Source organism: Lemur catta, chromosome 3 (genome assembly GCF_020740605.2).
Source record: "Lemur catta isolate mLemCat1 chromosome 3, mLemCat1.pri, whole genome shotgun sequence".
Lineage (NCBI taxonomy): Eukaryota > Metazoa > Chordata > Mammalia > Primates > Lemuridae > Lemur > Lemur catta.
Genome location: NC_059130.1, coordinates 89,617,993 through 89,630,079, shown reverse-complemented (window position 1 = coordinate 89,630,079; position 12,087 = coordinate 89,617,993). Strand labels below are relative to the sequence as shown.

Below are 12,087 nucleotides of genomic sequence, written 5' to 3'. Positions count from 1 at the left end.
AATAAATAGAATGACAGAAAATGAGAACATTTATAGTGTCCTAGACATAGTATTAGAAGTATAGAAATATTAATAGTTAACATTTATTGAATGCTTCTTATGTACCAGGTATTAAATTTAGTGTTTTATATGCATTATCACATGTAATTCTTACATCAACACTATTAGGTACTATTAACCCCAATGAATACATATAGAAATTAATAATTTAAATGCATAAAAAATCAATAACTTTTACAAAGTTACAGAGATAGTTAAGTGGCAAAAGTAGCCCTGGAACATAAATATGTTTAATAATGAGTACATATTTCTTAACCACTACGTTTTCCTTGATGATGATGATGATAATTAGTAATAACAGGTTTTGAAAGGATAAGAAGGAAGAGATGGAAAAGACAAGCAGGAGAAAAAGGAGGAGGAGAAGGAGTAAGAGCAGAATGGAAAACAGCAGTAGTTTTTTAGTAGTAATTTGTTTTGGTGGTAGTTTTCATTCTTGCTGTTATTAGTACTATTACTATTAATACTAGTAGTGAGTGCTGTTGTGGTGTTTTAATAAAAGCAGTAGCTATCAAGTACTGAGCCCTACTATCTACGAAACACCATGGTAATCTCTTTACATACATTGTCTTGTTTGATATTCACAACACCCTTGTGAAGTAGTATTCTTATCTTTATTTTACAGATGAGAAAACTAAGGTACCAAGAGATTAATTTAATTGATCATGGGTAAAATGGCTTATAAGTATTAGAGTCAGGATATAAACCCAAGTCTGTTTGAATCCATTATCTGTGCTTTTTCCACTGTGATATGCTGTGTCTGTGGACTATTGATTTTGGCCATGGCCAGGAATGAAATTTCAATAAGCCTGAATTCTCCTGGAAGGAGACTAAAGAAGAAGAAAACTTTCTTGGAATTTTAAAGTCAAATTTAAACACATCTATATAAAAGTATGTGTATGTGTGTATGTTTATGTTTAAGTCACATTACTGCTTATATTAATAGCAAATCCAACAAATATTTTGTTGTAAAATAATACTTCTTTTTTTAATTCTTTCATTACTTACTTCAGAGGACAATCTGCTGGCATACCCAGACAAAACAGGATTGATGAATTGAGAAAAAGAGTCAAAATAATAAATGTCTCTATTTTGTTGTCTCATGTTACTGTTGGAATGCAATTAATTCCCTCATAAGACATTGCATCATACCCCATTTATCTGTGTGAAGCTTCAAAGTAAGTGAGGAAAAAGGAACAATTTATGACAGGTGTGTGAACATCTGAGTTCATAAAACAAGTCAAAGAAAGAAATTCAAGGAAAGGCATCTCATTCACTGCTGATAAGACAGCAAAGTAGTATCAAGTTTATGGCAGCAGTAATTTAGAAATAAGTATACAGAGTCTTTAAAATGTTTATATCCTTTGTCCATCAGTTCCCTCGTAGGAATTTATCCTAAGGAAGCAAAATGAAATTTGGGTGACATTTCCTGCATAAAGATGTTCACTAGAGTGTTATTTATAACAACATATAATGGGAAATAATCTTTATGCCCGAGAAGAATAATGCAATGGTCTAAAAGTAAGTACATCCATGATTATCAAGATTTTAATGACAGAAAATTGCCTGTGATAATGTTTAGGTTCTTTAGAAGAAAGACACAAAAATTCATATATAGTACAAATTTAATGATTATCCACAACAGAAAATAAATAAGCCTAGAAATAAATATGCCAAAATTAATATTTGCTTCTAACAAGTAAGATTATGGTTTTGTGTGTGTGTTTTTCTTTGCTTCAATTAATTACCTATGTATTCCAAATTTACTACTTTGAGCATTGCCTACTTTTATAATCAAAATTGGGAAAGATAAATTCACAGAGATAAAAAGAATATTTAAAAAAATAGAGTTTAAATAGTTCAGATATATCATTTTATTTTATTTTATTTTATTTTATTTTATTGGTTGAAGTTTTATCATGAGTATTTATCATAAGGAAGATTGCTTTCACATCACACAAGTGCTTTCATCTACATTAATAATAAATTTCCACATAAGAATATTTAATATTAGTTTTTCAGAAAGAAAATTACTTTTCCACAAAGGTATCAGGACATTTAGTTTTTACCGACTCTTGCTAACGCGCTATTTAGCAACTACCTTTAGGGGTTAATATATTAGTCCTGGAATACAGCACCATGTACTCTAAGCTTTTATAGCTTCCTAGAAACATCAAGGAAAATAACTCAAAAGCTAGACCTGTTTATACAGTATATTTGATGCTACAATTTTTAACATTCATTTAATGGAGTCAGCCTGTGATGACTAATATTCTTTTTTGCCTGCTACTACCAAGACCTAAATAAAATTCTTGACTAGATTACATTCATGCAGGTCTCATTTTAATGGAAATTGGAGAGATGGAAAAAGATTATAGGAAGAGATGTTATAAAAACAGACCTCACAAGTCAAACTTAATAGTAAAACTATTCTCTTTCATGTAGACAACCATGAAAACAAATATCCTGTGAACTAGAGATAACATCTTGTATCCTTCCAGCAGATATTTATGCCTTCTTGAGACAGATTTCCATAACTATATAATGTGATTACAGTTGATGAGGCAATGGCCCACAGAAACAGGCTGATAAAAGCATCAGGCTCCAGGAAACCAGATAAACATGTTCATGTTTTCTAATTGTAATGAGGATGGGATAGCACTGGATATGAAGACAGAACCCAGAGAGAGCAAATATTGATGCCTTCCACTTTAAAAAATAGGCATTCATAAAACAAAACAAACTCCTTGTTAGAATAACACCTTGGAACACATTCATGTTACTTGTTCATTTAATTAAACGATTACAAAAGAGGCTATATAGCTTAAATATGTAATATGAAAGTTATAACACTCTGGCAGAGACAAGAACATCCCTGTAAGCAAACTAGAAGAGCACTTTGAAATGTGAAAAACTTGTCTAAAGACTATTTCATGTAGTATAACTGAAGGAACACGTTTTCTCTAACTCTCTAGTCACGTTGCCCTCCGCCCTTCCTCCTAACCTATATAAACTGTATAAAGTTAATCTTTATAGAGACTAAAGTTAACAAAAAATTAGATCAAGAATTTTATGTGATGCAAAGTTAAAGAAACAGTACAATTTCAGAGCTTCTGCTAAGTCTCTATTTAGCAAAGAATGTAATGAGGATAGATGATCATATTGTTTGAAAATTAATCAGCCTTAGAGGAAGTAGTGAGTTCCTGGATCCAGTAGGCAAACTGAAGAATGTGCATAGGCTGTGAAAAAAGAGGAAAAGAATAATCCCATTTATGAATTTAAAAATCATGGCAGATTATCATGCTTTTAAGAAAATGTTTCCTTGCCTTCATATGAATTACCTGTACTGCTTCAGAATTATTATTTGTTTTTCAGAGGTATGTGTATGTGACAACCAAAAGTTACTAACATGAGACAGTAACAAAAAATAGAAGAATGAGAGGGTATATGTTTACCTGATAATAGCAGAGAGATCTTTGTAGGGGGCCCAAATATGGAGTGCCAAGAGACTCAGTTTAGGACATGTGGCCTCCTGCTGTGAGTTTTACTCTCTAGATTTAGTAACATTGATTTTGGAAACTACACTTTGAGGTTTATTGATCATCTTGATCAAACAAGAAGGACAATCCTAGGGTCAGGTGAACCCCTGTAGGTAAAATGAGGGTTTTCCTTTAGCCAAGAGAGAGAAGGAATAAGACTATTACTACTGTTTAAAACTGAAAAAGGAACTCTCTCACTAGAGAGTAAATAAGTCCAAGAAGCAAAGCTAGGAACTGAATTTTATCCTTAAGGGGCTCTGCGTGTGGAGTTTCACTCTTTATTTTTCACTCAATGTCCTAAAATTCTGAGATAAGTCATATTTAGCAAACAATGTTTAGAGCTCTCACCTATATTTGATTTCTTCCAATTAGCCCCGAAACTAGAGTAAAATTACATACACCCAGTCCTGCATCAACGGCATTGTAAAGCGAAGTGGCTGTTTCTGCATCCCCCTTTTGCTGAAGCCAGCATGCCACGAATAGCATTGTATAGAAGACACTAACCATTGCGTAAATTCCAGGCACTGACCACTGTATAACACATGACTCAAGTTGCAGCTCAGATAAATGGAGAGAAGCAAGCAACCACGTGAAAGCAAGACAGATTGACTCAGAAGGAAAAATTAAACAAACTCCCTACCTTCGCCCAAATATACTAGAAAAAGACAACATGAAGGAAGAAGGTAGATGTTGGGTTACAGGGCTGTGCTTTTATCTACTTAAAAGAATTCTAACATCACTATGTGTGCAAAGTTTGTGCAATCTTCCATGGTCAGTTGTCTCAATATAATAGAATAACTACTGATTTATTAGTATTAGATTTTTATTAATGTTTATTCAAAACATATGTATTTAGCTCTATTTTCATCAATACTCTGTCATAAAAAATAGGATTTGAAAAGATTATGAAAACGTGCACTTGGCCGGGCACAGTGGCTCACTTGGCCGGGCACAGTGGCTCATGCCTGTAATCTTGGCACTTTGGGAGGCCAAGGCAGGAGGATCACTTAAGGCCAGGAATTCGAGACCAGCCTGGGCAACAGCAAGACCCATCTCTACAAAAAATAAAAAAATCAACTCGGCATGGTGGCACATGCCTGTAGTCCCAGCTGCTCTAGAGGCTGAGGCAGGAGGATTGCTTAAGTCAAGGAGTTTGAGGTTGCAGTGAGCTATGGTGACACCACTGCACTCTAGGCCAGGCAACAGAGCAAGATCCTGTCTCAAAAAACAAAATGGCACATCTCAAATCACAGTTGGGATGTGGCAAAGTCATAACATGTAACCAAAATGTTTGTACCCCCATAATTTCCTGAAATAAAAAAAATTAAAACAAACAAACAAAACCCACTGTGCACTGTTAGAAAATGTAGCTGAAGAAATCATGTTTAAAAGCAGATTAATACATTATAAATGCAAGTGAGCACCCCTAATCTAAAAATCAAAAATCCAAAGTGCTCCAAAATATAAGACTTTTTAAGTGATGACATGATGCCACATGTGGAAAATAATTTTTTCATGTATAAAACTATTAAAAATATTGTATAAAATTACCTCAGGTTATGTGTATGAGGAGTATATGAAATATAAATTAATTTCATGTTTATACTTGGGTCCCATCCACAAGATATCTCATTATTTATGTGTAAATATTCCAAAATCTAAAAACTTCCAAAATTGCACTTCTGGTCCCAGCATTTTGGATAAGGGATACTCGAGCTGTAAAAGAAGAGTTAGTACACAGAAACACAAACAAAAATTTTTCCAGAATCACTGGAGAGGGCTATAAACTTGGGTCTGAGTTTCCCAGCTGCCAAAGCAAAGGGAAAATAGGAACAGTTACAAGAATCATATTGTTCTAAAGATATACATATCCTGTTGTACAGGAAAACAAAAGTATTTCTCACAGGTCTTTATAGAGAAGAGATAATAGAGAACAGTACCCTACATAAACATACAAACAAGTCACTTCCATTGTTTCCTTGAAGTATCCCGGTCCTTCAAGGAAGCCATGCTAATACTTCAATCAGTAAAGAACACTTACTTTATTCTCAGATAAATATTTGTATTATTTAATAACCATCAGACAACAAAAGTCACCATACTGAACCTATTTCTCTATATCTTGAAACAAACTATATTATTGTTGTAGATATACAAGAATATGTTCCAAATACAGTCATTATTTTGATATGTTTAAAAGAAAACAAAAGCATATTCTTCTTACCAAAACCACTCTGAAGACATCCACTATTTCCCTCACCTGTGATTCTTTCACATTTTCAACAGTAAAGTTGAACCAAACTCGGAAGCGTGGATTACAGGTATCCGGCCTAATGAATAGATCATACTCAAATTCAGAGACCTGGTCCACCCGGCCAAGATTACCTGGTGATAAAAATTAAGAGAAGTGTGCTTTAGTAGAAGTTCATTCAACTCAATGGTACATACATCTAAATATTACAAGCTCTTATAGCCACATACGTCAACACTCAGTACTTGTAGGTTCAATCCACATGGCTGCCAACTGTGAATACAGCCCAGCATAAGGAAGAGTTTCAGGTAGTGCAGGCTGTGGTGCAAGCTGCTCTGCCTGGCCCTTATGACCCAGATCCTTTTGTGCTACAAGTGTCTTTGACAGAGTGGGATGCTATATGGAGCCTGTGGTAAGCCCCAATAAACCCAGAGAAGAATCACAAATTCCGGTTTCCTAGTAAGAAAAATGAAGATGATAATATCTTATGTATTTTAGATTAAACTTTCTTGTTTATGAACTATAAATATCTCTAATATATTGAACCTTGTTTAACTCTCACAACAAGGCTATACGGTTTGTACTATTCTTGTTATATTTTAAACTTCTATCGGAATATGTTAAAGAACATGTAGAGTAAGGTTTTAAACAAAAATTAGAAGTAGTTGCTATATAAGAATAACGATGGCAAATTAACATCCATGAACCTTAATTTCCATTTTCTCTACTTCCATTTTCTGGAAATTGAAGAAACAGAACTAATAGTTATCTAAAAATAGTTACCTAAAAAAATGAATAAACTTACGTGTGACCTCCGTTCTTTGACTCCTCTCTCTGACTGATATTCTAATGAGCAGTGAATTACCCAAAATGTTAACAGCGGAATAGGGTAAAAATAAAAGCAGAATCTGCTGAATTCCCAAACCAGATAATCAACAGCCAAAGAAGAGTCAAGATGACTACAGACAGCAACAAAGCAATTGATTGAGAAGTTGGTAACATATTGCTCTTGAAGAGCACAGCAATATCCTGCTTCAAAATGAATTGCAGTGTGTCTGCCTCCAAAAGAACACTCAGAATTAAACTTTAACCTTATATGTACAAAAGTTTTAAGTTACTTCTTTTGCTAGTTCTATTGGCATGTCACCTGTTTTTCTGAGCACCAAATGTCCTATAACCGATGGAGTACTAGCCTAGGAATTGGCAGACCTTGATTTTAGTTCAACTGACTCTGTGACAATGGGTACGTTATTTACCCTCTCAGGGTACCATCTACAAAATGAGAATGCTGAGTTATATAACCTTTAAGGTTCTTTCAGCTATAATATTATTTGGCTGCCTGATTCCAGGATTGATCAGGCAGTGAGTGATCCAAGATAACAAGACACCCCCCCCACACCATCCCCCACTCCAAACCATAACAATTAACTTTAGGTTATTTTTATCTGCTGTCATTAAAATTTGTCCTGAGAAGCCAGATTTAATCCTCCTTCTAGAACCAGAATAGTTACCTCCAGTTAATATACACATATTTAAAAACTTGCACTGATATGAAAGTATAAACATGAACTAATTAAGACCAAACACTTTCATCTTAATTTTTTGAGTTTCAATTGTATTCAGAATTCCCAAGGAGATTCCTCAATTAAATTGGTTCTTTCAATTACTGTCATACAAAAATGTTTACTTTAAAGCCTTATGTTATAAAAAGCCAAATATTTATTATACAATAGCATTGAACTTGAATGCAGAATATCTAGGTGAGTTTTCGTTCTATCACTTTCTGAGCAACCTTGGACAATACACATAACGGCTTCCAACCTCTGTTTTTGTAATTATAACACAAGGATCGTATTATTAGAAATATGAACAATTATTTCTATGTTAATATGAACATTAATTTAAATTAATGTATTATTACTGTGTACATTAATTTTTAATAGATGATTAAAATTTTCTGAGCATTTGTACATGCCACAGAGTGTCCTAAATGCTAAATGTACTAACTTATTTAATCCTCACAACAACCTCTGTCATGTAGGTACCATTGTTATCCCCATTTTGTACCTGAGAAAATCAAGACATGGAGAAATAAATAACTTATCCAAAGTTATACCACAAACAAGCAAATAAAAGTCACATTTGAGATTTGAATTCAAGCAACAAAGCTGTAACCACTAGACAATATGGCTTTCTACCTAACAGAGTGGGTAGGAATAATAAAGAGACAGATAATATAAATTAGAATCACATTATAAGTTATAATATTCTATAAAATTACTATTCTTAATAAAAACCAGAAAAGGCACTGTGTTTTCCCTCTAAAAGTTCATGATCTAAAAGTTAAATATCCATGTGCACTTCAGCACTCAAAGGAAAGAAGATTTTTATTTTGTTTTTAATACTGGAACAGTATAAATGGGTTTTGATAAGTAATATATCTTAAAATTACTAATAATAACGCATCATATGTGTCTAGAAATTTAGAATTTCAAAATGATTTGACACTCCTCATATTATTAAATACTCACTCTGACCTAACAATGAATAAACTGAAACCGAGAAATGTTTAGTGCTTGCTAAGTTCATGTTTTAAAGCAGCAGGATGAAACCTTAAAATGAGGACTTCTGACTCCATTGTGTTGTTCTTGGAAATCTACCATAGCTACAGCCAATTTGTTTATTCAGTCATTTAATCAGTTATTCATTCAAAAAGTAGGATGCTATGCGTTAAACAGGCCAGATAATAAATCAAACACATACTGTCTTTGTGCTCACTAAACTTACACTCTCAAAGAATAATAAGCATCTGGTCTTTGATTTTTGGTAACAATTCGGTTGAACTTCCTACCATTCTATGAAAAGTATTCTCTGTATCTATGCATACGTAAATAACACTTCCCTCATATGATCTGACACATCTCAAGTGAATGATAATTTATGGCCTTCTGGAAACAACTACTTAAAAATAAGTTAACGATCTCTTTGTATCATCTTGTTTTCTTCCATTAAATGAAACACAAGGAAAAAAACAAACAAATAAGAATGTAAAATATGTAAGGCAAGTACAAAACAAAGCATAAGATGTAGATTTTATACCCCAGTATATTACTAAATGCATGAAATATAAAAGGATTAAAATGAAGACAAAATGGATGAATCTGGAGCACTTTATGCTAAGTAAAACAAGCCAAACACAAAGAGCAAAATATTGTATGATCTCATTTATATATGTGGAATCTTTTTAAAAACTCAAATATATAGAAATATAGAATAGAATGGTGGTTACCAAGGGAGGATGACAGGAGAGAAAATGGAGAGATGTAGGTCAAAGAGTACAAAGTTGCAGTTATGCATAATGAATAAATCTAGAAATTGTGTACAGTATGAGCATTATAGTTAATAATATTGTATACTATACTGGAAATGTGATAAGAAAGTGGATTTTAGGTGCCTTTACCACACACACATACAAAAAAGGTACAACTTATATGAGATAATGAATATGTTAATTTGTTTAACTTCGGTAACCATTTCACTATGTATTAGTATATAAAAAAACATTATGATGTACACCTTGAATATATGCAGTAATATAATTTTAAAATAAAAGATAAAAAAATTATTATGATGGTTAAAACTATATATTGCTTATAAGTACTTTATATTTAAGAACACAAAAAGATTTTTTTTAAAAGGATGAAAAGCTTTAATAGCTCTCAACCTGGCTTGGGATGACCATGGCTGCTGCCGGCAGAACTAAGTGGGGCATTCACTCACTCTGAAACATGGGGACAGCAAGTGACAAACACAGAAAAATGGTGAGCTGGGAGATGCAGGAGAGCCGGAGTATTAAACATTCACAGGGCATCCGCACAACTCATGCCAGGTCAATCCTCCAGGGTAGGACAAAAGTGAGCCACCTCTATTTCTTGGTTCAAAATAGGAGAGTTCCCAGCAGAGGACAACAGGTATACTGAAAGCTTATCTGTCCTGTGCTCAGAGAACAGATATCAGATGAGAAGGAAACAGAATAAGAACTATGGAAACATGAGAAAACAAGTTGTTTTCACACTCCCAAAGTTTCATAATTGGTATCCAGCAATAGACGCCAACCTAAAGGAAATTGTCAAAATGTCAGAGTTCAGAATATGGATGGAAAATAAGATGAATGTGATTGAAGAGAAAGTTGAAAATCAACACAAAGAAACCAAAAAAAGAAGTTTCATAAATGAAAAAAAAAAACCCACTAAAGAAATAGACAATATAACAAAGGAATATGACAGAACTTAAAGAAATGAAAGAGTAATTCAGGGAATTTCAAAATACAGCAAAAGGCATCGATAACAGGCTAGAGTAGACCACAGAGAATAAAGCATCTCAGAGCTTGAAGACAAGGCTTTCAAACTAACCCAGTCACTCAAAGATGCAAAAAAAAAAAAAAATAAAGAAGAATGAAAAATCACTCAGAGTAGCATGGGTCTATGCAAAGCAGGCCAATATAAGAAGTATAGGTCTTCCTGAGGAGAAGAAGAAAAAGAAAAAAGCATAGGAAACCTACTTGAGGGAATTATTGGGGAGAACTTCCCTGGCATCACCACAGATTCAGATATCCTGCTATAAGATGGTCATTGAGCACCAAGAAGATTCATAGCAAACAGGACATCTCCAAGACAAATAGTCATCAACCAGGCCAAAGTCAAAATAAAGGAGAAAATTCTACAAGTTAGAAAATGAAAGCAAAAACTAACCTAAAAAGGAAAACCTATCAGGCTTCCAGCAGACTTTTCAGCTGAGACCTTACCAACCACAAGGGATTGGGACAACATTTTTGGACTTCTTAAACAGAAAAACTGCCAGCCAAGAATTCTGGATCCTGAAAAACTAAGATTCATAAAGGATGGAAAAATAAAGACTTTTTCAGATCAAGCAAACACTAAGGAAATTCCTGCCCAACAGGAAATGCTCAAAAGTACATCATACATGGAACATCATGATAGATATCAACCAGTGTAAAAATATCCAAAAGGTAAAGCTCACAGCTTTTATAAAACAATAGCACAAGGGGTAAAACAAAACAATAAAGTATCCAACAAGATGAACAGAACAGCATCCCACATACCAATACTAACAATCTGGCCAGGAATGGTGGCTCATGCCCATAATCCTAACACTTTGGAAGACTCAGGCAGGAGGATCACTTGAGCTCAAAGGTTCGAGACCAGCTTGAGCAAGACTGAGACCCCATCTCTACTAAAAATATAAAAAATATCCAGGCATGGTAGTGCATGCCTATAGTCCCAGCTACCTGGAAGGCTGAGTCAGGGGGATCACTTGAGCCCAGGAATTTGAGGTTGCAGTGAGCTATGATGATGCCAGTGCACTCTAGCTGGGGCAACAGAGTGAGACTCCATCTTAAAAAAAAATACCTAAAATTCAATGTGAACAGACTGAATGTCCCCATTAAAAGACATAGACAGGTTGAATGGATGAAAGAACAAAATGCAACTATATGCTGTCTCCAAGAAAGACATCTAAATCACAAGGACTCACACAGACTCAAGGTAAAGGGATGGAAAAAATATTTCATGCAAATGGAATCCAAAAGTGAGCAATTGCAGCCATTTTCATATCAGATAAAATAGACTTTAAATCAACAATGGTAAAAATGACAAAGATTGTCATTATATAATTGTAAAGGGAGCAACTCAACAAAAAGACATAACAAACCTAAATATATATACACTTAACAAAGAGGCTCCCAGATTCATAAAGCAAATTCTACTACATCTAAGCAAAGAAATAATCAGTGGCATCTTAATTACCAGGGACTTCAACACTCCCCTCACAAAACTGAACAGATCATAGAAGCAGAAAATGACTAAATAAACACTGGACTTAAATGAGACTCTAGAGCAAATGGACCTAACAGACATTTACAGAATATTCTAACCAAAAACTACTGAATATACATTCTTTGCATCAGCACATGTGACATTTTCCAAGATTGATCATATCTTATGCCACAAAACAAGTCTCAACAAATTCAGGAAAACTGAAATCATACCATGTATCTTCGCAGACCAAGTGGAATAAAACTAGGAATCAATTCCAAGAGACATTCTGAAATCTACACAAAGTCATGGAAATTTAAAAACTTGCTCCTGAGCGATCCTTTGATCAATGAATGAAATTAAGGTGGAAATCAAAAGATTCCTTGAACTGAATGACAATGGGGAC

At 34.0% G+C, this 12,087-nt stretch overlaps 1 protein-coding gene across 1 annotated transcript in view; it reads right to left on the bottom strand.

The window, feature by feature from the left end:
- AGBL4 (AGBL carboxypeptidase 4) overlaps positions 1–12,087 on the bottom strand; it is a 1,191,358-nt gene that overhangs the window by 969,590 nt on the left and 209,681 nt on the right. Inside the window, 1 exon segment of the mRNA XM_045546549.1 lies at positions 5,857–5,981. Coding sequence (XP_045402505.1) covers positions 5,857–5,981 — 125 coding nt within the window.